Source organism: Diadema setosum, chromosome 14 (genome assembly GCF_964275005.1).
Source record: "Diadema setosum chromosome 14, eeDiaSeto1, whole genome shotgun sequence".
NCBI lineage: Eukaryota > Metazoa > Echinodermata > Echinoidea > Diadematoida > Diadematidae > Diadema > Diadema setosum.
In genome coordinates this window covers 29,069,379-29,097,033 of record NC_092698.1, presented here as the reverse complement: position 1 = coordinate 29,097,033, position 27,655 = coordinate 29,069,379, and the positions used below count along the sequence as shown (strand labels likewise).

Below are 27,655 nucleotides of genomic sequence, written 5' to 3'. Positions count from 1 at the left end.
TAATTCGAAACAGTCACAGTCGGCGAAGTCGGTGATCTTTCTACTGAAACATGACATGAAACAAATTTAAAATGAGTGGAACATCTGCCAAATTAAAGCGCAAGAAGAAGGTGGATTCGTGCCCAAACCCTCTCTTCATCAAGTGGCTTACGGAATGGCGTGATGAGGCCGCGGAAAGGGGGATGAAAACACAATATGCGTATGGAAAGGTACAGTACACAGTCCCACATACTTAAAATTCTGTGTGGTGCTTTCTAGCAGTCGTATTTTCGTTTTGTAAAAGAGAATATAAAAGGAAACAGTAGAATTAATTAGACTAATTTGTTTGAAAGAAGCTGCGAGTCTCAAAGATGGGTATTGTTAATGAAGACAGTCTTGACATGTTGTCGATCTATGCTTTGAGTAATTATGATAATGATGACATGATGATAGCCCGACTAGCGTCTGGTCGGGCGAGTTACCATTGTTTAATGTTGTGATGTTGGCATTGCCAATGCCAATGGCATTGGTGATGAATTTCTTCATTATTGAATTTTATTAGACCCTAGGTTCTATAGCAAGAGTAAATTAAGAAAAAGTAGGGACTCTAGGGGTGGTATTCTGAAATCCCTCCTGGAAGAAATTTCTTCCCAAGTCATAGTCGGGATTTTAAGTGGTAAGAATTGTTCTGAAAATCTTCCTAAGACAGTTTCTTCCTAAAAAGTCTGTTCCTAAGTTTTTTCCTAATGAAGTAATTCACACTTTGTGAGGGATATAGTGTTAGATTTTGCTGTTAGTTGGAATTTTTGATTAGGTGTAAACCAGTACAGGAAACTGGAGATTGCAGTTAAAGTGCAGGTATTGTTGGTGTTAATTGAGCTGCACTTTGTTTGGGTTTTATTTTGGTGGGCAATTGAGTTGGGACTATGGAAGGATTACCTGTGGTAGATAACAGGGAAGGGGGTATACCTCTTTGTGCATTGTGCCTTCTCTGTATCCACAGCTAAGGAACTTAATAGCAGTATAAAATGTTTTGTTAGGGAATTAAGTTGGCCACCTTGGATGAGTTTTTAATTGGGTCTGTGTTCAACTTGGGAAATTGTGTTCCTTTGTCCTTTAGTTGTGGAGGTTAGCTTTTTGAGTGTGGGAGAGGAGTTGGATTTTAAATCTCGCTGAGTAAAGACCTACACACAGTATGTAGGGGAAGAAAATGATGGGCTGCTGCTCATCATCAGTCAGTCCGAGTGTATCATCTTCGAAGTCTGAAATACCTTTTGACACTTTGATTGATCTGGTGAATATGTAACTTTGGTTACAGAAATAAAGCCGCCGAGGTCGGATTGGAAATATACACCAGTGGTTGAAATCTCCCTATGTTTAAGTATACAGTATGTGTGGCAATGATCGTGATGACAGTCTCAACAATGGTACTGTGAGAAAAAGCTCACAGGAGTGCAATTGGGTGATGCCCTCCCCACACGTATCCCTACACTAAACTTGGGAAGAAACTTGGGAAGGGGGCGGGAGTATGCAAAACTCTAGAATACCAACTTTTTCCTAAGTCAGATTCTGACTTAGGAAAACGTTGGTATTCTAGAGTGCACTTGGGAAAGAAATTTAGGATTTTTTTAGGAAGATATTTAGGACAGGTCCACCCCTGTCCTACGTACGTTGTTAAGAATAGCAAGCTGCAGACATCGTGATAGGTGCGCTTGTCATTCACTGCGCGCTAATATGCGATTGATACGACATTCCGTATTGGCTTAAGAAATGACGTGGGTGGGGATAGGGATGGCCTAATTTGCATTAAGAAGTGCCTAGGAAGAAATTTCAGAATACCAATTCTGTCTTTCCTAGGCACTTCCTAAGTTTCTGACTTAGGAAGAAACTTAGGAAGAAACTTAGGAAGATTTTCAGAATACCATCCTAGCCTAGGGTATACTAGTAGTAGGGAGTGGGAGTTCAGTCACTCACCATCGCATTGTCTATTCGCTCACCATGCTCAATGTAATGCAGTTGGGCAATTCCGCGGTTAGTAACGTTACATTTTAGGGACATTCTCATGATTTAGATTAGACTCATTTCTCTATCTGTGGATGTGAAGTCTCATTAATGTCACCAGAGATCATTCTAGTGTAGACCTAGAACAGAGCAAAGAATGAAATCATTTCATGAATTATTTTAGAAGAAAGGTCTGCTTTTAATGCCGGTTAGTAACGTTACAAAAAAAGGACATAAAAAATTGATGAGCATCTTTGAACAAAAAGTTTGCTAAAACTGGTATAGCTTGAAATATATCAACACTTATTTTTCATTTCTAGCTTTAAGGGCAATGTTTACCCCAAATATCCTTTCTCATTATAACTTTGTTTGAAAATTAAGTACAAAAATCATGGTTAGTAACGTTACGGTTAGTAACGTTACGGTTTGTCCAGTGATTACAGAATTGTGTGTTAACTCAAATCATTACATGTTTCCCCTTGAGAATGCAAAGTTAAAGCTAAGAAACATCAGATAAGACATGAAACTCTTATTTCAATCATCAAACTCATGCAGTAGCATAGTACCATTGTACTTGTACATGTTAAAAAAGACTAGAAAAAAAGTTTGCATAAATTACAAACTAAAAAAAAAGTACCACTTTTAAAGGCTAGGTCAAGTGATATCCACAGTTTCATAACTATGCCAATCACTGTTTATCATGACTCACAGTAATTCACAAAAGCAGCCTGTTTTATTGAGCAAAACAGATAATGTGTTCCTTATCAAGAGTACCTTTAATAAAGGGGAAAGAAATCAAAGAGGAAAAACTAATGTACTTGTTTGTAGTATGTACAGTGTATGGCCAATTGTGGTGTGCGTAGTCATTGCACAATAGGAATCCAGCATAGTGCAATGATTTATATTATTGTGAAAGTACAGTAGTTTAAGTCATATGACATTAACTCAAATAATACAGTGTATTATTTGAATTCATGTTTATTCAAGTCTAGAGACATGTATTTTTTTTTCTTTTAGACCAGTTTGAATGTCTAATCTCTGCATTGTTCTGAAAACAAAATTCTGTTCGCTGTACCTGAAGCGTAATTAACCCCGACAAACCATTGTATGATAATTTCAAATTGGGAATGAAAATTTGAAGTGATGGCCTCAATTGTTTTTAACACTACTTTCCACACAAAATGCTCTGCTGGCCCACAGATTCCATCAATTGCCCCTTCCCATGGGAAGTGGTTAAAAAAAAAAAATATCGCTCAATGTGCACCTTGTGAGCCTTCTGTAGTGATGCGAATACTGTAGACCCCCTCCCCCCAACATTTCCTGCCATGATTCCGCAACGTGCAAAGTTTTTGCTGCATCGTCTCATGACTTTTTTCATTGAAGTCTCCCGCATATTTTGAGACCAAATTTGTGATGTCCGGGTACACCATTCTGCAGTTATGTAATATTTTGCATAAATGCATGTCGACCTGAAAACAGCTCAAATTCATGATATCGTGTGCAAATCCAATGCAAATTGTGTTTTTTCGTTAATTTGATATTAATTAGATTGTTTCAACCTTTGACTAGTGAAATTAATCAATTGTAAAGTAGATAAGCTTGAAAAAGTGCCTGCAACAAATTTTGGCAAAAAAACAATAGAAAACAAAAGGTAAAAAACATTAAAATACATAAGAAATTAACAAAACAATAAAAAAACAAAAGAAACTGATTTAAATTTTGCTATTTTTTTTGCAAGAAAATTGTTTGATGTGTCTTGAGGAACTCTTGCACAAAAATTTAGCAATCCTTCAGTCTTTTTTATGGAGTTATAGGTGAAAATATGATTTCATGAGTAAATTTGCATAATTAATTTACTAAAAAAAGAAGCCAATATCTTTTTACTGTATGACCACGTAATCTTGTAGTTGACATCTGGCTCTATCATCAGGCAAAATTTTGCCAGACCAGGACCTGTCCATTGGAGTCTTATTCACTTATTTCATGGTTAGTAACGTTACAATACACACAGGCTGTGGTTAGTAACGTTACGTGGTTAGTAACGTTACACATTTTGACTGCTGCTATTTCTAACTTCTATAATGATTAGTAATACCTATTTTCATATTTCAGTTAGTCATTGGACACAGCAGGAAAAATTGAAATGTTATCATTTATAGACACTTTATTCTCTCTGGAGGTAAATAATTTCACTTTTTGGTTAGTAACGTTACATGACTGTCCAATGTTTGGGGAAATGCACACATGTTTGCATTTCAAAGACATGTAAGTTGATTTTACTTAATCTATCCATGAAAGCACTGCATTGCCTCTATGAATTCAATATTTGTGGCTAGAAAATGGCATTTAACTTGACTAGCTATCTTCTTTGCCATCGTGGAGATTTTGCTGATGAAATTCAATCTGAAAGATTACTTGTTCAAAACTGGTGAATTCAATACCTAAAACTATCAAGATACCCTGAAAAATAGTTTTTCCTGAATTATCAATGTGTTCTTTCTGAAGTCAAACACAAAAATCAAGGAAAAAACCAAATTGAAATTTTATGGTCATGTCCCTCTAACTGCGGAATTGCCCAGTTAAGTTTGGTAAAATTGAACATTTTCTAACTCATTAGGTTATCTAGACCTCTCTCATACTCTGGCTTTTAGTCCCAAAAGACTAGAGGTTTAGCTGTGCTCTTTCCGTTTTGTTGTGGACAGTGGATAACCACCTAGATCTACAGAAAACTAAGTTTGTAAGTAGCAGTAGTGTGTGACAACTATCAACCAAATTACTTCTAACCTTAAAGCAAAGGGCACGGCTGCAATGAAAACACACACTGACACAGTTGGCCCTCCACATACATAAGTTGCATCCGCTCCAGGGCTAGCAACATGTACATTTTGTTGTATTCCAGTGCACGAACCCTTCCCAGTCCTGAGCTGAGTCTCTAGTTGTGTGTTGCAGCTGCTTCAAGACTAACCCTGGGGCGTGGCGCGGGCTCTGTAACCAGTGAACATGTTGGGGTCGCTGGTTTGGTTACCTCAAGACTTGAGTGTGTTTGTGTGTTTGATGATGGGTGTGTGTACCTTTGTTTTTAAATGTCTAGGGGACAATTTACTGTAATTCTGTATAGAGCTACGGTACTTGGTCCTGTGTGCTATGAATGGAGAAATAGCAATGTTAAATCATTTATTGACAATAAACGTTGTCCAATAAAAACATGATGCCCATTTGTAAATTGTATTGAATATTGGCAGCTAGTAACAAATGGAGTTGAAATGCATGGACCCGTAAACCAAGAGCTGTGTTTTCACACAAAATATTCCAAGTTATATATAGATTCAGATCTTGATATGGATTTATCTAGACCAAATAAGAACAACAAAATCACCAATTTTCTCTAAGAAAAAGAAAGATAATTGTTTTGTCTAGCTACTATTGACATTATCTGTAATGTAATGACCCTTACAGTTTGCATTCTCCAAAATTTCTTTAGTTTCTTTGACTTTGACTTTACTCTCAAGGCCCTGAGTGCACTGAAAAAATATCCACTGCCGCTGCCTTCTGGCAAAGCTGCAAAGATACTGGACAACTTTGGAGACAAAATATGTGCCATGCTGGATAAGAAATTAGAAGAACATGCAGCGAACCAAGGTAATCATTCAATGTGAAGCTTGAAAGTAGTAGTAGTACTGAGTCCAAAGACTCAAAGCACACCCAAAGAATCATGCTTAAATGAAAGCTGAAAATGAAAGAAAAAAAGAAACAAACAAATAAACAAACAGCGAAAAATGAAACGGGGGGGGGGGGACAATATGTGCATTCAACATATTCAGATTTCAGAGCTAAAATAAGAGGTATGAGGTCTTGAAAGTTATGTTGAAAAAAAAAAAGATTCACTTTTGCTCATTGCATTTGTGTATGTCATTTGATAAGTGATTTTTTTTTTTCATCAGATAAGTAGGCCTACATGGTGAAAGTTTTACAGATTTACTGATTGGAAATCAAGTGAGCGAAACTCTTGTAAAAGTACTGAGTCAAATATAAAAGTCTGAATTAGAAGGAAGGCCATTTGATAAGTATATTATTTTATTATATGACAGCAATATATGGGATAAGAACAACATGATTTCAAGAAGCTCAAAGTTGATGTAAAATTATAAAGTGGTAGTACTTAAGAACCTCTTCAGTACTGGAGCTTATTGCAGTTCACTTCCTCTTTACCAAGTGATTATGCTACTCAAAATACTTCTTCTTGTAGTGTACTGTGATTGTATCTATGCATGGACTATCAAAATGTGATACGAGAATGTTACGAAACTTGTGTAAATATTACATTACAGATGAAATTATATCAAATCAGGGAGGTAAGGGAGACTCTCTCTCACACTACCCTGATTAAATGTTGCTTTTTGTTTATTTTCTGATTGTGTTCCTGCCCAGCAAGTCATGATGTATGATTTATGTGCAGAATCTAAGTATGCTTTAAAAATACATGTTTGTTGTTGTAACTTTCTTTATATTGTGCAGCTACTGCCTCCACAGAGATTAAGACATGTTTGACCAAAAAGTTTGCTGATGTTCACTTTTCTGTCTTTATGGAGTATATTTCTCTCAAATTTCAGGAGAGATCTCTGCTTTGCCACTGGAGGCTGCACAAGTCCATGGTAGACACTCCACAGTCAGTGCCTCTGGGAGGAGACTCTCTGAGGAGTGTCCCATGTATGCTTGTGACAGACAACGCCCTTCTCAACAGACTGGCAGTGGACATCATAGTCCGGTAAGTGAAGAGAATAAGGCAATATGGAGAAGAGCTTTTGAGCACTTGATTTTCAAAGAGTGTGTTTCTACTGAGAGCACCTCGCATCACCTCACATCACCTCCATCACCACGAATTTTGTCTCCCACATCACCTCATATTTTACGACCACTGGAGCTGTTTCTACTGAGCGATAAAATATGCCGTGATGCGAGGTGACGTGCAAAATGCGGTGAATCCGGAAGTCGCATATTTCCAGGTCACAGATCGGGTCACACTGCCTCTGCACTGCCATTTTGTGGTAAGGCACTGAATTTAGTTTAGTCTTTCCATTCAAAATGCCCCTCACCAACATTTCCTGCCACTTGGTTATTAGGAATCGTTACAGGTCTAGGGTCCAGTTAATGCTCTCTAGGGGCTCCGTAATACTAGCATTAGTATTCCAGCGAAAACGTATTAGGGAATCTACAACTTCGAGACGATACGATTGTGGGAAAATGAACGCAGTGTAAAAATCAGAGTATAGGCCTATAGCCTAGTATAATAGGCTGTTGGGCACACAAACAATAGATGATGAATGCATGCAATTCACATGTACCACCTCATGTATTTAGTAGGAGGTGGTACAAGGCATGATGTGTACGAAACTACGGTCGCTGTGTACACAAGTGTCGGAGTGTGCGATGAGCCAATCAGCTCCCAATTATTCGAGACTTCCGGTACACCGCGAATTTTGCTACCCGGTGTGTTCCTACTGAGAATCGTCCCTCACATCACCGCACATCGACCACCTCAAAAGGTGGACAACGGAGCACCTCACATCACCGCGCATCGGCCACTACCCGATCTGTTTCTACTGAGGAAAAATTTGAGGTGTCACCATGCATCACCGCGAATCACCTCGCATCGCCTCGCATCACCTCGAATTTTCATCTCTCAGTAGAAACACGCTCAAAGGCACTTCATTCGTTTACAAAGCCACATAATGTGTATGCTTTCGCAACATAATTTATGAAATTTATCAATCATGTTCAAACAAAAAGATGTGACTTGAGTAGACCAAGTGATGAGAATGATCCATCAATTCACACTTGGGAAAGCAGCTACTGTTGTAAATCATGCATGCATGTTGCAAATGCATGTTGTAAATCTTTCATTACTTTGCATTGAATTGTATTAACAATCTGTTTCAGTTGATACTGCCAAATACGTACCACTTCTGCAGGTGCATGTGCTGGCAAGCACCATAAATGAGGATTACTTGAATAGTCATTGTCTCACAGATGCTTATGTCAATGAATTTAATTGCCCCACTGCTATAATTACCCTTTTCTGTGCAAAGTGGAACCCAAAATTGGCTTATACAACTCTTTTGGTTAGTAGCTGTTTAGCAGTAAGGAACAAGTTTGCAAAATGTGTTATTCATATATTTTGTTGTTTTGATACAATTGATACATCTACCATCATTGAGAAGCTCCCACTTCTGTGGAAAAATGTCAATTGATAATCTGTTAAATTGAGTGCAATATCTCTCCACTACGTATTAGTGTAAAGTTAAGGATAACACATTATTCATAAAGATGGCACATTTGGGTAAGAATAATTTTTAAAAATTCAGCACAAGCCCCCGGTCAGCAGCACATGTAATAAACCTTCATTTTACAGAACTGTACATATGCCTTATTTGTCTTCACTTGGTTGTGATGTTTCTGTTCTATCAAACATGGTCAAAAACTCAGTGGTCATGACATTTCTGGATCAGCCTTTACATTAGAGGGTTTTAAATGTCAGCAAATTCTGGCATGCATCGAGATAAAGTGTGTCAGACCTATTTGTTCGAGACTAATACAAGTAGCAGAGTTGGCTTACTTGGCTTTTTTAAAATTTTGCATATATAATTTCTTTTGCTAATGTAGAATGTAGCTTTTCCAAATTATGTATTTTGCTATTAATTAATTGAATATTAGTTGCTTTGCTCATTTTTCATCAGTACAGATTATATTATAGATGTTAAGATTTATAACACCTTCTGCAGAATGCATTGAATTATGTGTATATACACAGTCCAATCATAGAGGATACTTAGGTGAATTATTAAACCTGAGCTCAACAACCCTATTTCTGTATCTAGTTGTCAAATATGTCCAAAATTAAGGAGGTATGAGGGTTAAGAATTGAAATGTGTGTGTAAACTCAAATTCACGTATTTGTGTGTGCAAATTCAAATAATGTTTGTGTGTGTACTGTGTGTAATATTTATATTGATTTGTATTTCAGAATTTGTTATTATAAATTGAGTATGTATGATCATGATAATTCATTGTCAAAAGAAAGATGTTTGTCTTAACTGTATTAATGAAATCATACTTTTGCTGTTAGTCAGTTTTTTGACCCTTGCCTTAAACTTTTGCTTGGGTCGACAGACCACTCAGAGGACCACTATCGTGCGGACCAGAGAATATGTCCCTCTCTACAGGTCTGGGCCATATGGTCTCATCTTGACCCTCTACAGAAACCACCTTGTAAGTTCACATGTTTTCTATCATTGCCATGGTAGTGTAGACCACACTACACTATTTTGATTGTATGTTCAGTGCCCATTATTCAGAGGTGGCCTTGTTCTTCTTTCAGAGCATTTAAGTAAAATTGAAATTGTAAGTTCTATTGTTCCTTTATAATCTGTAATGATGCATACTTTAAAACTATCATACACACACACACACACACACATACACACAAAGAGGCCATAATCTATTGGATAACTAATGTAATATTATTTGCATGTAATGAGAAACATTGCATTTGTAATAAGGTGTGATAAAGCTGTGATAAGGTAAGATAGTATTGCCATGGCCATCTGACCTGTTTTAATTTGTTTGTCTGTTTGTGTGTTTGTGTGTTTCCGTGCTTGTTTGTTTGTTGTTTGCAGAGACCAGGCAGCAAAGGCTTCCTCAAAAAGGCAGAACTCTTGGAGCAAGCCCAGCCTTTATGTGAAAAATCTCTCACCCTGGTAAGAATGCTGCAATATGCAACAGCCCTTCACCATTTTCAGACAAATCTGTTTTTGTTTTCCTTTCTTCCCTGCATTTGATTGACAAAAACAAGTGAATTTGATACAGGTATCAACACTTTCCTTCATTTGATTCTCACTTCCAAAATGATGCAGTCCCATCGTTCCATGCAGCACTTGCGCAACTTTAATTAATTGTTTCGATGTAAATTTTGATTCATCCAGGTAATATGATAATAACGCGTAATCATATCTGTTCGACTGGACTTTTCACAAGTAAGTCCAGTCAAAGAGATTTAATTATGTGTTATTGTGATTCATTGTGTTACACAACAATGTTGAGCACCAACAATATTTTGTTGTTGAATTTGTGATTTCAGCCAGACCCAGGGAGTCACTACACTGGTTGGTCATCCATGAGCACACTCATCAAGAAGGGCTTTGTGTACAAGGAAGGGAGCCCTGCGAGGTAATCTACCACCAGTAACACCACTGCACTAGGCATCATTATTTCAAATACTCTGATTGAAGAGGGCTTGGCTAATGGCTTGGAATATACCAGATTGGATCGCTATATTTGCTTGTTTGTTTGTTTGTTTTTCATTTATAGTATTTGTATCTCTTTCTCCACTGTTATCTTGTATGAATGTAGGTATGTTATCACCGAAGCTGGATGCAGGTTGGCTCAGAGACTGGAAGAGGTCGGGCAGCAAGAGAGAGCCCCGCCCCCATCAGCAGATCCCAACGCAAGCATGTCGCCTGAAGCATTACAGCCAAAGCGAATGAAGTATGTTTGTGTGTTTTTTTTCTCTCTCTCTTTTTCTATCTTCTTCTCTTTCTCTTCTGTACAGTTCATGTTATGTCCATTAAGACTGGTATTCCTGCTTCGCATGGTCATATGTGACCGTGCATCACAAAACGAACACAAAGTCACACCCCTTGATTTTACATGAGGATTCAAAAAGGTGAAATGGGTCAACCGAGTCAATATTGATTTTTTGATATTTTCTGAAAGAGCTATCCTTCTTCTACATTATTCTTTAGTTTGGGATCAAAACATTGATGAGAAAGTGTGTTTTCAGCAGTTTTCCTACAACCCTTTTATGGGGGAGAATAGAAAGATCGGGTATGTCTTAGAGTCCCCTTTTCATTTCTTGAAATGCTTTACACACTTTTCACTTTCAAGTCTAATAACTTTTGAAAAGATAACTCTACTGCTTTGAAAGTTGGCATTAATCATGGACAGAATGTGTATATAGAACTTGCTTAATTCCAGCTTAATCTGATAATCCCTTCATTGTTGTTGCTCCTGTGGTTTGCATCCTGTGTTTTGTCCCTTTCATTGCACAGCTACCACGGCTTGGTAAAGATTGAGCACTTGAATAGACCCTGTACTTCAGAGCCTCTTTTCTCATTCACACTTTTCCAGAGTGTGTGCTTTCTTTCTAGTATTTAGATAGGTTAGGGGAGTCCATTTGAATTGAGTTATACATCACTTGAAAGCTTAGAGTCTACTCTTTAAGAATCTGCCCTTAACAAAAAAATCCATGTCTGGCGACTTTTTGTTGGTTTTGTGATGCAGGGTCACATATCATCGCTGGGGCGACAAGATCTTGTATCTACAAAATGTCAAATGTTCAGGAGAACCAAAAAACATGGCGGCCAAAGCACAGTGGTGAATGGGATAGCCATTCCTTTGACATGCCGTGGTGGCTTCATTTTTGGAGTAAGACAGTTGGGATTTGGACAGGACATCACTTAACCAATCATTTGACCATTAATCCCAAAAAGTCATTTTCACCAAAATTGCAGATACAAGGTCTTGTCACCCCAGCGACGATATGTTTTATGCTATATTCAGTAGTGCAGTTAATATCATCAATTACCAGTACTCACCCTACCACCCCTCCCCTACCCAAACACACTCCTACACACACACAACTACAGCAGTAGTAGTAGTAGTAGTAGTAGTAGTAGTAGTAGTAGTAGTAGTAGTAGTAGTAGTAGTAGTAGTAGTAGTAGTGGTACAGTTAAACTCGCCTAAGTCGACGTCGCATATGTCGAATAATCGCGTAAGTCGATAATTTTAAAAAGTCCCGATTTTTCCCCATTGACTTACGTGTATTAATTCACTCACAAGTCGAATTTTGTAAGTCGAATACTCGCCTAAGTCGATGCAATTCCAAGAACACTTTCGCGGAAAAACCATTGAATTCACTGTGCCTAAGTCGAATAAGATTTTATCGTGTAATAAATCACTGTCATTTATTATTCATTATTTATTACTCATTATTATTTTGCTTGTCAGATGAGTTTGAGGTGACAAAAAAAAAAAAGATCTAAAGTATCAAAATTCAAAGCGATCACACCGCATGCGATCGTTGAACTCTCTTCGTGTTTGGAGGTCCGCTGGTACAGCCCTGTCAGCTGTCGCGCTACGTATCTGTACATCATACATATGTACGTGTGGTGTATGGTAGCCCTACTACATATCGACCACCCTTCTTGAAACCGACCGCGTATAATTCGCGCACTGAACACTTAGTACGCACTTCTCTGCGCGCAAAGCACATAAAAATGGATTGGCTTTGAATGTAGATTAGGATGGTGTGGGAAAACGCGACAATTCATTAATGGTTTTAATCAAGGACAAAATTTCGAATGAATATTTTCACCGAATCGTAATGACAGCACAATGTAATGTCTATGGAAGTTTCTAAAAGGCTTCTAAAAAGCTTCGTACAATACGGTGTTCAATACAACTCGGTTTACGTGCATTGTCAATGCAAAATCAGCGGTCGATCCTAAAAACGCGATTTACCGCGGGGAGCTGAAACGAGGCCACGCAAGTTCGTCGGCGATATTTTTGCACTGAAACTTCGAATCGAAAAGGGAACAACGGCATTTGATAGAGCTGGATTTTCTCAATCACGTAGGTCAAGTTTTTTACGTGAATTTCAGTGTTAAATATTCTTATCAAGCAAATAAACATTAGGCGGTAGATTAGTAGTAGGTCCAACCCTAACTGTAAAGCAGGGAGGTGAGACACCTCCCTGCTGTAAGTTGATTTTTTTTTCGACTTACGCACAAGTCGAAAATCGCCTAAGTCGATGTGTTTTGCTCAGTCCCGAGAAGATCGACTTATGCGAGTTTAACTGTAGTTATGGTAGTTGTGGTAGTAGTAATAGTAGTAGTAGTAGTAGTAGTTGTGGTAGTAGTAGTAGTAGTAGTAGTAGTAGTAGTAGTGGTAGTGGTAGTAGTAGTAGTGGTAGTAGTAGTAGTAGTAGTAGTAGTAGTAGTAGTAGTAGTAGTAGTAGTAGTAGTAGTAGTAGTAGTAGTAGTAGTAGTAGTAGTAGTAGTAGTAGTAATATCAGGAAGTATTAGTAGTAGTAGTATCTTTAAGGGGAAAAAAAAATAAAAATGTGAATATCAGGTAAACATGGGTTTGTGAATACGTGGTAACATATTTTCTACCTGTGTAGTTTCACAACAGATTTTTCTCATTCTTATGTCAGCTGAGAAGAGAATACCGGGAAATTGATGAATATTTTACAAATCCAAAAGTGAAACTGTAGATGCTCAAACATCTCATTTCCCAAACTCTTAATAAAATTGGCGCAAAAGGAATTTGTACCTTACTTGACCTTAATTAGACAAATTATTCAATAATAAGACTTCTTTGTACACTTTTAGTAGTCTTAAATTTTGCATCATCATTTTGATGCTTTATATACAATTGTGACCTGCCACAACAAAAGGATCCTTAAGTCCCTGACGGCTGAGCCAAGAAAATCGAGTTTGAAGTCGGATCACAAAATCGGTCAAAACGACCAGATTCTGTTTTTGGCATAATTTTGTAGTCTAATGTATCGTCTATCATCTGCCGAAATTTCGAAGCTAAGTGATCAAAGGAAAGGCAAGAAAATAGCGTTTTACTGGGCCATGATTTTCCAACTTTCAACAGAACAGAAATATGTCTGAAGATTTGGATTTATCGCCGCAGCTAGACTCTGCGCCTAGCAACGAGGGAGTGACTTTATTGGTCAGTGCGTGGCATCCTGGTTATTGATTGATCGTGCATAGACCGCTGGCATTAAGCTTGAATGAACATCATGGAGGTTGCTAGGAGCATACCTTCTATTGTCAAGCAGTGAAAGCTGTCTTGCTTCCCCTTGATCATGATAGTGTCGGAAGGAAAACTTTGAAGGCAATTTTTTTTGAAATGCTAATTTCCTAAACCACTCGACATGCGCTAATGAAATCATTGATATCTCCTCAACCAAGTACTTTTATGAGTCGTGATATATATGAAATTAAAGTGGAAGAGTAAGAGAATAATGTCATATCATTTTCACAAAATTGTCCTCCCTGACATTCGGATTCTTTTGTTGTGGTGGGTCACAATTTTAGATGTTTTTTCTGTCATGAAATAACCAGGGTTGTTGTTGTTTATTCTTTCTTTCTTTCTTTTTGGCTTGTGTCCAGGTCATCAGAACCCGAGGTGCCACAATACTGGTACATTGATACAGAAGGAAGGAGAGTGGATGCCAAGGACAAAGCTGCCGTCAGCATTGATGGTATGGCACCCTATCTTGACTTAGAAGACTCAAAGATTGTCATTTGCCAATTTCAGTTTATTCCCAGTTTTCAAACAGTGGACACTTATGGTGACAAATTTCAAGTTCATGGTAGCCTTTTTATTCAACTGCAGTTGTTTTGGTTATTACCCTCGCCAAGGGAGGAGGTTATGTTTTCATTAGCATTTGTTTGTTTGTCCATGTGCAAAATAACTCAAAAAGTTGTGAACGGATTTGGATGAAACTTACAGGAAAGGTTGAGATTGACACAAGAAACAGATGATTGAACATTGGTAGCAATCTGGGAATTTTAATGGAATTTAAGGATTTTTGATATTTTGGCAGGTAGGGTCAATGAACTTGGGAGTTCAACCTGCGCATTTCTTGAGGTTTGCATACACGCACTAGTTTCTGCTAGGGTGCGGCGCACTGCACAGCTAGAAGTTGATGATGTAACAAAAGGTTTCTATGTTGGGAAATTGTGTGATTTTCAGCATGTATATGTGTGGGTGGAAATGACTGAACTCTATGGAAGAACAAGATCAGTGGTGGAATTGAGCTGCATTGCAGAGGTCTGCGCTCTCAGAGTACTTCTCTAGGTATTCATGCATTATTTGTGCAACTGTTCTACAACAAATTTCATAATTTGGATCCACTGTGATAAAGTGGATAGGACCAACAGACTTTCAAACGGAGGTTCTGAGTTCAAATCTTGCAAAGTGCTTACATTCTTTGACAAGACATTTTCACCAGTCATATCCTTCTCAACCCAGTTGTGAAAGTGGGGATACCAGTGCTGAGGTAATAATAATGGCATGGCGCTCTGAGAGGAGCAGTGCAAACACTGAAAACTCTACCTCCTGTAAATAAGACCATGCTACTACCATGATAATAATGATGATGGTGATAATTCTTGTTGTTATGAAGATGATGACATTCATCATGATCATTGATACTATTACAGTGGACTTCGGTTATATATAACAAAATCCTCACAACCTGCAATTTTCTTTTATTATATCGAAATTTTGTTATAAGCGAACAAAGTAACAATAAAAAACGAAAGAGCAGGTAATATTGCAGTTTGAATTTTTACTTCGTTGTAACCAGAATTTCATTATAACATTGTTTGCTATAACGGGAGTGCACTGTATTATTATTTTTTATTGTTAATGTTAATAATAATCCAAAGAATTTTGTTGTACCAGCCATCATTTAAATTGAAGAATATGTGAACTGGTAGATCTTAGCCAATTTTATAATCAAGGTGTGCTCGTGCTTCCCAAGGCAGCGGCAGTAGTTTACAAGGTACACATATGATTGCAACAAAAGTGTCTGTGGTGGTCTTGCCAAGATAGAAAATATTTACAATCCAAAGTGGTTTTCTCCTCTGTATTCCAGACGATGGAGAAGTTGGGTTTCTGATCAGATGCTCCAAGGCTGATCTACGTTACTCCTCCCTGCGATTCAAACCTGCTCCCGATTGGCCAGACACACAGGGACTCTCGTTTGCCTATCTCCATAACGATGATGCCATGGAGATATGTCCAGCCGCTGCAGGGCCAAGTATGCCATCTGCTTCGGGTGCATCCATTCTGTGAATGTTTTACATTGTGGTCATATGTGACATAGAGGCAGATTTGTATGTTACAAAGGGATTCCTTCACTTTCACATCTTCTCAACTGCAGAAAACAACATGCAAATACACTAGCTCATCAGGAAATGGATCTTCTTTTACATACTATGGTCAAGAGATTTTTTTGAACATTAGATTTTCTGTCAAAGTGATTTTACATAATCCTTCACAGCAGAAATGGTCTTAAATACACTGTGGCATGCATCATCAGTGAGTAACTATGATGACTGTTTCATACTTATCAATTCTCTGTAATGCTCATGGAACCCCCACCTTAACATACCATTGACAGTGTATACATATGAGACAATTGTTCACTGTAAAGTCAAGATTAATAAACACTCCTGCTTTCAAGGATTGGGGATCTGTTCTGAAGCTGTGTGTTCCCTTCATCTTGCATGTCATACAGGAGGAAATTCTACCCTGAGACAAACTCACTCCAGTGTGAACAGTCACAGAATGGAGCCACACCTAGCAACCACTACCACCTCTCGTGTCTCCTCATTGTCATTTTCCACCACCTCGTCTTCGGAGCCTGGGACCCGTCACGTCCAGCCACCATCACATTCACAGCAGTGAGTCTGATGTTTGTCGATGTCAAATTGTATTAATACTGGACAATGCAATCACCATAGGTCCACACTGTGTCACTTCTCATAGTAAAATAATGTCTAGGAACATTCTCAAGTATTACGGCCAAAGATCCTCTACCAGGATAAGCATGGTTATATGTCATATGAGTTGTGGTGATTTTCCTGTTATGTTTTCCGTACCTGAAGCAAGCAAGATGGGTGATTGTGACTGCTTATTTATTAATATGCTGTTGGAGATGACTAGCCATGGAGATGTGAAGAAAATTTCCCATTTATGCAAATTTATTTCAGAATGTTATCTCAATGAATACAAAATTATTAACTACTTAGAAAAATAGAGATATTTGTGACATTGTAGTCACCTACTTGGTATTTCATACTTCCCTAATTCAGAGACTCTCATTTTACGTCTGAAAGAGGAAGTACGGGACCGTCTACGACATCCTACAAGAATGGTAGACAGGATGGAATCGAACGGGAGCGGGAGAGACCTAAACCTCTGTTCAGCCTCTTGCCAGGCCAGTTTGACATCATTCTCTGTGTGGACAACTGTGAGACAACAGGCATTGGAGGGAGGTATGCACAAGGCAGGCTAGGTTACTGCTGTAGGGGAAGACACCCTTCATTACTTCAGTTACCATTAAGGATTGAACCAATTCAATTTTAGTTTCATTTCAGTTCCACTTACTTTGCATAAAGTAATGAGCTTTTAAGAAGCTACATAGGTATTTTGGTCAATGATAATTCCTGCATGTAAATGAAGACAACATTTGTGACTTGCTACAACAAAAGGATCCAAAAGTAGGGGGGAGGACAATTTTCTGAAAATGTCATGACATTATTCCCTTACTCTTCTGCTTTAATTCCGTATATAACCTGACCCATAAAAGTTCTCGGTCGCGGAGATAATAGGGAGCTTTAGATTTTAGACGCGCGGACGTTCAAAGAGAAAAAAACATGATCTGAGCGTGCGCAGTAGCGCGGATCAAGTTACTGCGCACGCTCAGATCATGTTTTTTTCTCTTTGAACGTCCGCGCGTCTAAAATCTAAAGCTCCCTATTGGTGATTTTATGAGACCATGTCGAGTGGTCTAGGAAATCAGTGTGTCGAGAAAACCGCCTTCAAAGATTTCTTTCCGATGCAATCATGATCAAGGGGAGGTAAGACAGTTTTCACCTCTTGACAATAGAACATTTCATTTCACTTTGACACTACTAACTATCTTTCCATCAAGTTGCGTTCCAATCAAAGACTTTTACCACATTGAAGCTGCAACCCATTAGCTCCATCCTCTGTCTAATCCTAATCCTCAATATCTCACAGTCTTTTTCCTTTCTGATCCCTTCTTCCGGTCTGCCCCAGGAATGACAAAGGCAGGAAGAACGTCCTCCTCAAGGAGTTGCAGAAGAACGGAGTCAACCTGGACGTGCGCAAGCTGCAGGTGGGCGACTTTCTCTGGGTGGCCAGGGAGAAGGGGGTGGCCATGCCAGGTGTCCTCCAGATGCCTCACAGAAAGGAGATTGTCCTCGACCACGTGGTGGAGCGGAAGAGAATGGACGACCTGTGCAGCAGTATCCAAGATGGCCGCTTCAAAGAGCAGAAGGTAATCTTGAAGAGAGAGAGTGTGTATGCTGATTATTATTTCACCCATTCTTGTTTCAAATTCTCAAGTCAGCTGTGAAAACGTATCTTTTTACAGTGTAAGTAAACATGAAGCTTGGTACCATCTTTGTAATTGGACTTGTATGTTTTTGTTATAGTCTTTCAATTTTTTGAAAGCACTTATATGCACTATGCGTTATGCGCTGTACATTGTATAAGCACTGTCAATTATTATTATTATTATTCCAAGTCTTTTTGCATCTTACAGTTCACCTCATACATCAATAATACACAAATGGTGAACATGCAGTCAACGGTTGAATGGGGATGGAGTTTTGTTGTTAAAGGAAGGTTTTCTATTGGGCAAATCTTCATTTGTAACGAAAACAAAGGGAGGTCTAGTTTTGGCATGGAGGTAGTACTTCCTTGGGATTAGGAACATTGGATTCAACATCAATTCCAAGTAGTGAATGGGGATAGGACAGAGTGTTTGGGGTTAACTCAAGCTGGTAGTAAACTGTGATTGTACTTGGGGCTAGATGTTGCGTGATACAGTGAGAGAACAATGGGATCCTTCTAACATTCTGGTGGTATACTCAAAGGACGATGGAGGTCAGTGACTCACTGCAGGTGGAGAGTATTGGTAGAGGTCATTGACTGGCCAGAGGTGAAGTGACATATCCGGTCATCATAGTGGCATGGAAGAGAGTAGTGATAACTTTGGGTACCATTACACAACAATGGGTCAATAGAATTTGTATGAAGTTGCAGAATTAGATAATCATACCTCTCACTAATCTCTTCCAGTTTCGCCTGAAGCAGTGTGGTCTTCATCATCCTGTCTACCTGGTGGAGGAGTTTGGCTCAGCTGACCACCTGTCTCTTCCAGCATCTACCCTCTTCCAGTCTGTGGTCAATACGCAGGTAGGAAACGGGGGCAATATTGACTAGATGCTGACCAGTGGTAGACTGAAAGGGAGGGCATCTGAAGTGATACTGAGTTTAGGACGCTGGGAACTGCCTTACACATGATGGAAGAGGTAACTGATAGGTCAAGAGTGATCCAGGGGGACAAGCAGAGGGCAAGAGATCAGCTTAGCCACCTCTCAAATCTTGAATAATTGAAGTGTTTTAAACAGCATGGAAACAACCAGACACCCAGGCCTGAATTCACGAAGGTGGTACAAATGAAATCATGGTTTAAACCATGGACAAAAACCATGGAGCGCCAAGTGTCACACGAAATATTTCGTTACGAAATTGGTCATTTTGTCAACAAAATGACCGTTTGGTTAACGAAATCATCATGTCATGGACGAAATTTTGATTTAGTTACAAAATGTTGTCATTTCGTTACAAAATAATTTCATCGACAAAATGACTGAATTTGTAACAAAATATTCCATGCGACACTTGGCGCTCCATGGTTTTTGTCCATGGTTTAAACCATGGTTTCATTTGTAACACCTTCGTGAATTCGGGCCAGTGTTACAAAAAGAAAAAAAAAATGTCTGCTTCTTTACAAATTCAAAGGAACCTTATGAGGCAGTCAAAAAGAAAATACTCCATAGGCTTTCTTTGTCAGACCTTACGAAAGTCCATACTCTGTCAAACCACAAAAATAAGAGAAACACTCCTAAACAATATGCATTGTTTCTTTCATTTGCAAACAGTAACGTTCTGTGTACATTAAATCCATCCTTGACTACTAGTATTTCATCTGTTCTCGCTTTGTTGTACACTTTGTATGTTTGCTTTTGTTTGATTGCAGATCATAGATGGCTTCTTTGTGAAGTACACACATGACAGTAAGGAGTCTGCAGCTTATCTGACCATCATGTCGAGATACCTGCAAAGTCTGTACTCTGTAAGTCTTCTAAGCTCCACAGGCATCCAAAATGGCATACATTGACAATATATTGATGAATTTTGGATATTACTCATGCTAGCAATTCTCCACCCCTTTACAGGTAATTATGAAAATTCTGATGAACTCCCTACAAGATACATATTGTGCTGTGCATATGCAGACACAAAAACAGAAAAGTTTGAGTAGCCGTACATTTTTTTGAGAAAAACATGCTAGTATTTTGAGATTCATCTACACGTATTACATTCAGAATAAGTGTAACTGCATAGAAGTAAATGGAAAGTTTTTAGTTGCAGTAATATTCCTAGAGAATAACTTAATTACATACTGGTATTTTAAGATTCATCTATAACAAAGTTCTTTCAGAATTTGTGTAACTGCACAAAAGTAAATGAAGGAAAACTTTCCAGCACTCTGTCAAGATGATCTAAGATAATTTAATTTCATATTTTTTAAAGTTTGTGTATACAGCTAATGGAAGACAGCAGGTTCAATCCCAGTGCCATATGAAGCTTTAAGAGGTTATCCTACATTTTATACCATTGTTCCCTTACTTCAGCTTACATCAGCTGCAAGTAATGAATTTCTCATTGACAAACCAATGTCAATGTCATGGAAATCCATACAAAACAGGCAGCTACCATAGGATGCATGCTTCAGATAAGACAGGGCAGAATGTCCAATTGTAACATATTTCAAGGCAATGGTTATCTTTCATTATCCCACTTTTATTATGACTATTACGATAGAGCTATTATTCAGCATCAGAATATTATGTTCAACCTTTACATCATATTGCCTTCTGGCCTATTCATTGCTCCAAACTACTGTATAAGCTGTTATTTTCGCGAGGGTTTAATTTTCGTTTTTTAGTGTAATTGCGAATTTAACAATGCGCGAAAATGTCGCAATGTGCTACGTTAATAGTGTAATTATGATAGTATCGGTGTCAATTCACGAAACATCTTGTGAAAATGTCTGTGATCTCCTCATTCGCGAAAAATATCTGTATGCGAAAATAACAGCTTATACAGTATGCGCAGTGTTATCATACTTGGTCTTGTATCTCCCTTAGGGCAAGACTTTGAAGGCTTACCGCAAGGATGACATCGACTGGTTTAAGGACAGCCATGACTTGTCTCTTCCGGAACAACACTTCATCACATTTGAGGAGTTCAGTGATTCTTCCATAAAGAACAGGGTAGGGCAAGTCATGTCATCATCTACACTGATTATGATTGCAGATCACATAATATGGCTTCTTTTCTTTTCTTTTTTTGTCTTTGTCTTTCTTGATCTACAGTCTGTATTATTGAATTCTTCAATTTCTGCCTCAAATGTGCAATGATCATCCATGTTGCAGTTAAGTTTTTACTTGATACTTGAAGTCCTGTCTCACTTCAAGCTCCATATCAGGGTTCCCAGCCCATTGGGGAAATCGGGTAAAATCATTTTACTCTTTTTTTCCAGTCAGGTAAAAGTCAGGGGATTTGATAAAAATGGCTCAAATCAGGGAAAAGTCAGGGAATTTGATTGGCCCAAAAATCGAAAGTAGTCAGTCAGACTCTGTTATATTTTGAGGAAAGGATGCCAGTAAGGGGAGAAGGGAGGCCATTACCTGCCTGTGTAAAAGTACTAATTAGTTTTACATTACAGTGTTTTATACTGCAAATAGTTCACTGCCACATCATAGAAAACATGTGAAACTGGAAATGAGTTTAAATAATTATCATGGAATTTTGAGACTTCATCTGGGAAAAAAATCAGGGAATTTTGTTGTCTTGAAATGCTGAGAACCCTGCATATGTTGTGATTTTTTTAGTCAGAGACAATTGAATATCTGATGTCTAAAGTTGGTGTCTGTTGTCAGTCCTAAGGAATTTTGACTGGAGAGTAAATAATTAATGAAATGTAGGACATACATTGCCTGCTGTGTTTACCAGTTTATGGGGTGAGGTCAACATGTCATGCCAAAGTCAAAGGAACCAAGGAATGTGAAACACAATTATTATCAACCAGGGTCCCACAACAATGGCCCATATCTTGTCAAGACTCTCTAACCCCAGTCATATAATCCTCGCCAATCACGTTGACCATCCCAGGAAATGACGGTGACAGAGACGTTTGCCAAACAGCTCCTTCAGCTGAGCGGTCTGACGGCGGAGAAGGCATTGGCGCTGACGGAGATGTACCAGACACCTGCTGAGTAAGTCAACTCGCACGTAAGATTGACCAGAGGTGTTGCTGAGAAGGATTGTTTAATCCACATTGGTCATATTACACCAACATCCATGACTGCTGGATTAAGTCGGTCGAGCTTTTTTTTAAAGCTTGCATTAGCTGTTACATCTACTTTGTGGTCCATATATTTTGCGAGCATGATATTTTGCAAATTGGGACTCCTAAGACAGTTTCGCAAGTGGCTGAGTTCATGATCGTGAACCACATTGATGAAATGAGAAAGAAGTATTTTTCCTTTTTTAGGGAAAAAGTTGAAGATTTCCCACCTTGGGGTGATATACAACACACTATTAGGAAGCAATTTTTTTGGCAAGTTGTTCATTCTGCCAATATTGATCAACTCCTCAAATCTGTGAAAGTAAAAGCACAGCAAAATATACTGTGTATAAAGTATTCTGCACAAAAGAGTTTCCAAGGTATAGCTTATTTGCTTGGTTTCAGCTTTCTGATGTGACACCTTTTTGTTATTTTTGAAAAATCATTTGGTTTGTTGATGTTTTTTCCATCCAGCTTGACTTTTTCATTTGAGGCCTGAGTGCCCAAAATTTTCAGTCATAGTAGCATTAGGTTTGAAAACTGTAAAATATATATAATAGATTTTGTTGATAGTCTTTTGGGACATTTCCTCCTACAGCACTGTGCTTTAGCAAAATACTAGTATATACAACAGTGCCAGAGCCCTGCCTTCTCCAGATCTACCTAACTCTCCCCTATCTTCTCAGTCACGGTCAGTGAGAGACAAGGAAGAAGAGATTATCACCATGCCTATCAGTGTATTAACCACACCCGTGTAACGACTACACCCCCAAGATCTCGCTGGTGTATTGAGAAAAAAAAAGTGTGGATACTCAAGTCACTTGCAATAATACGTGAAGGGCTTGCTTTCATTACAATCAAGAGTAAGTTCAGAATTAGGCGAATGTTAGTTATTACAGCCATGAGTGTGTGTTCCATGTCATGCTCAGGAGCTTGGCAAGAGCTGGAGAGTGACATGCCATTCTTTGCCTGTAAAATCTAAGATGCTACTGTATACGCTATATATTTCGCGTGGGTTTTATTTTCGCGAATTTCGCGAGTCGGGAGCTATTCGCGAAATTAACAACACGCGAAAATATTACCTTCCAAAATGAATCCCTTGCCTTGATGATACGAACATTTCAGTACTAGTCGGTATATTAGTACCATGTCACAGCTTACCGAACAGACCATACTGGCTAAGCTTGCATGTTTACGTACATATAGCACGTCCACGTCTAACTACTAGTATACACAGCCCAGTCGCTGTAAGTAGCATTCGCATAGCACAGTAGACGGCGCAATACTATTTCTGTGAGAAATTCCACTTTCTTTTGGGTTTTTTTTTCCCCATTGCGCCACAACGTTACAAATGTGCGGCGTGTCACCCTTGATTACATGTACTACTACTAGCTCTTGCGTTTGCATGCCGCTACGTCCTTACAAGTACTGTATGTCAACTTTAGGGGCCGGGGCTTCATATGCTCCAGCTGGTTGCGCTGAATTTACTTGTACACCTCGTACCACTCGTCAGAAATATAGCGCGATTGACTTAGGCCTAACCACTTCAAAAATGTTGAATTCTAACTTACTAGTTCGTAGAGTTTGGTAAGTTTTTTTTTCATGCAGTGTATAACTAGTATCATTCTTATTTGCTAGTAAGTTGAAAATTCACACTTTCTTTGCCACTTAATATTTTCTCTGGTTCCCCAATCGCAAATTTAACCACTCGCGAAAATGTGTGACAGCGGCAATTCGCGAAAATTTATGTACGCGAAAATTATAGCATATACAGTATTTTGCTGTCCTAACTACATGGTCAGGATAGTCAAATTTAAGCCGTTTAGGGAGAGTCCAGAGTATACTCGTTCAAGTGTTTGTGGGAAATGCGTGTTGTAGCAAAATCAGCCCATCCTCAGTGGGTTAAAGGGAACCATTTTATTGTATTTTTTGGTAAACCTCGTGATGCTTTACAAATAGGAATGATCATTTCCTTGAAGCTCCAATATACTATTTCTAGTTTGATTCAATGTACTCACACCATCTGCTCAATCTCTCCCCCCCCCCCCCCCCCCCCCACCCCAGCCTCCTGGAGGCCTACAGGACATGCCACCTGCCCTCTGACCAGGAGAAGATGCTGGCTAAAGTCAAGTATGGGGCATCACAGAGGTGAGTTCCCTGGCTCAAGCCACCATGGTTGAATCACTAACCTTTTATGTCACTATGTACTAACTGTGTAACATGCCCTGTTCACTCTTGATGAATATATGTGACCGCTACAACAAAAGGGTCCTAAAGTCACTGACGGGTGAGTCGAGAAAATTGAGTTTGAAGTCACATCATCAAAATTGGTCAAAACAATCGAATTTCTGTTTTTGGCGTAGTGCTGTACTCTAATGTTTTTTTTATCATCTGCCGAAATTTTGCAGCTAAATGATCAAAGGAAAGGCAAGAAATCAGCGTTTTTCTGGGCCATGATTTTCCGACTTTCAACGTAACAGAAATGCGTCCGAAGATTTGGATTTAGCGTCGCAGCTAGACTCCGCAACTAGCAAGGAGGGAGTGATCTTATTGGTCAGTGCGTAGCATCCTGATTACTGATTGGTCGTGCGTAGACCGCTGGCGCTAAGCTTGAATGAGACATCGCGGAGGTTGCTAGGAGTATACCTTCTATTGCCAAGCGGTGAAAACTGTCTCTCCTCCCCTTGATCATGATAACTCTTTCCTCAACCACTTGACATGCGCTAATAAAATCATCGATATCTCCGCAACCGAGTACTTTTATGAGTTGTGCTGTATATGAAATTAAAGTACAAGAGTAAGGGAATAATGTCATGCAAATTTCAGAAAATTCTCCTCCCCGACTTCAGGATCCTTTTGTCGTAGCGGGTCACATATCTCTTTCGGAGTGAAATTACACCTTTCGTAATGCTACCACAGCTCAAGTTTCATGCTGTTTCAAATGGCATTCTGAAATCCCTATAGAATTTACACAAAAACCCACCCAGTTCACATGGGCAATGAGTGTTGAGACCAGCATAGAGTAGGCAAGAACCAATGATTTCCTTCAAGAAAACAGTTCATGGCATTAGTGTGCATCACAAGAATAAATCTAAAGCTATGTTTACACCAAATCCGGCACTGGTCACGGAACAGGGTTATTGCTATGGTGCGCCAAAAGGAACCATGTCTGATTCTGTTACAGTATTACTTCCCTGCTAATAATTTTGTTAGAAAATTAATCTGCCATTGTTGACTTTGTTGCTCGTGATTTTGATATAATAACATTTTGGGTGATTTTGTACCAAATTACTGATTCTTTTTTTAACAGAACCAGAAAAGGTTCCTTTTGGCATACCATAGCAAAAACTGGCCTGTTGCCCGTACCGTGCTCGGTGTATATGCACCATTACAGGTGCTTTATCGCTGGGTTTTACATGTTTTTATTCATGTTTGATGACATGGATACTAAACCCAATGCTTTCTCACATGGCTTTCTCCCATACCTCAGGAATATTGGTCCGATGTTGAGCAGAGTGATCTACCAGCATTACTGCACACCCACTGCTCTGACCTAGCGCCATGCACATCATCAATATACGCATCATTGGGCACATCTGTGGTAACCGCACTGGACTCCCTGTGCTAAAGAATTGAGCACAGTGCTGCTTGGCAGTAGCTGTTCCATTGTGATAAGACCATAAGAGATTGCACCTACAACATAAGTTGTGGAGATGGTTCTCCTTACGTTTATGTCTTGAATCCTCGAACCAAGAAGGAAACCACGGGTAAATGTTGCGGACAAATTTTCTTCTTGTGATTTGCCAAAATGGAAGTCATCTCGTCCATCATCTACTCCAGAAGAGCTCAAGACGAAGACTTGAAGAGAATGTCAAACACTTTTCTAGACCATCAGCCGTGATGCTGAATGGATAGTGTTGGCTATCAGTAATGTCATTATCTTGCCTTATGTACGTGTATGCCACTTGTTGTGCTTGCATGTCTATCAGTTAACGGGGCTTACCTAGGTGATGTGGAAGTCATACTAGTTGTATATTGCTTCAACCTCAGCCCAGATTCAGTGATGTCATTCTACTTCTAAGCAGAAGTGTGTCACTACCTTTATACGATTGGGGGAGGGGGGGGGGGGGGACTGAAAAGCACCGGGGATTGTGCCTATGTTGGGCTGAAGGTGGAATTGCAAGTGTGAATAAGCCATTTCGGAGTTCCACTTTGCGCATGAGCAGAAAAAAAAGGTCATTTGAACCAACGGGGGCATGTTGGTTTTTAAATCGACTGGGATAAGCATCTGTGACGAAATGATTATTCATGTAATCCTTATAAATGCTGCTTGCCAGCACATCCACCTGACAGCAAAAGTGGTATTTGGCAATATCAATAGAATGAGATCTTTAATACATTCAGTGCAAAATAATGAAGTGGATGCTTTCCCCAAGTGTTAAATGACGGATCATTTCGGGTCATCTGATCTGCGCAAGTTCATTCCTTGTTTGAACAGGATTGATGAATCCCATCAATTGTTGTGTAAAGCTTATGTCTCTCTGAAAATGAGTGAAGTGCCCCTAACCAACTGAGAAAAAAGAGAGGTCATTTGTACCAATGTGCCCATGAGCTAACTCCAAACTGGTTTATTTGTTTGTGTACCTGTATGTGTCAGGAGTGGTACAGAAACAGGAAGCAGAATTAAGGTCGTGAATCCAAGTGTCTTTAAATGGTGGTATAGTTCTGGTTGAGACCCAACTTCAGGTTTCTGGCATTTTTTGGTGAGATAATGAGAAACCTCTTCTGAAATGTGAAAGAGGATGTAATTCCAAGGGAAATTCAATGTTTGTTTGATGAAAATTGATTTTGAAATGACAGATATCCAAAACAGAGCCATTCTAATAAAAGGTGGGACCCACCTTTTGTTAGGATCGCTTCGTTTTGATTTTTTTTTTTTTTTTTTTAATGTCTCGGCCATTCCAAAACCAATTTTCATCATATAAACTTTGAATTCCTCTTACAATGGCTTGCTCTGTACTATTTCATAAGTGGTTTCTTGGTACAATATATCTTGCAAAAAGTTAAGAGCCCAATCTTCATCTCCACCAATACTATACCATCCCTTTTAAAGTAATGCAGTATTTGTATGCAGCTAAAGTCTCGTCCTGGCCTTAACATTTCCACTATGAACACCAATACCAAATCAGTTACTGCCAAATTACGTGGTTCCTACGGTTACAAAAATTGTTATGACAAGGTTCATTGTCTGATGTACATCAACAGTATTCAACAGAATTCAAACATGCGGTAAAAATCATTGCTTTTTGTCGTTGCATCATATGAGTAGGAAGATACAAAGCATTAAAGTATCAATATGGTTAT

At 38.9% G+C, this 27,655-nt stretch overlaps 1 protein-coding gene across 1 annotated transcript; it reads left to right on the top strand.

Annotated features, from left to right (window-relative positions):
* Nucleotides 1–27,655, top strand: LOC140237400 (crossover junction endonuclease MUS81-like). Its single transcript, XM_072317320.1, has 18 exons — nucleotides 1–209; nucleotides 5,490–5,619; nucleotides 6,591–6,745; nucleotides 9,148–9,246; nucleotides 9,654–9,734; nucleotides 10,115–10,203; nucleotides 10,387–10,521; nucleotides 14,220–14,311; nucleotides 15,713–15,877; nucleotides 16,358–16,523; nucleotides 16,935–17,117; nucleotides 17,905–18,145; nucleotides 18,952–19,068; nucleotides 19,916–20,011; nucleotides 21,090–21,215; nucleotides 22,117–22,220; nucleotides 24,356–24,439; nucleotides 25,782–27,655. Exons 1-18 carry the CDS (start codon nucleotides 72–74, stop codon nucleotides 25,846–25,848), a joined length of 2,268 nt encoding a protein of 755 aa, XP_072173421.1. The 5' UTR covers nucleotides 1–71; the 3' UTR covers nucleotides 25,849–27,655.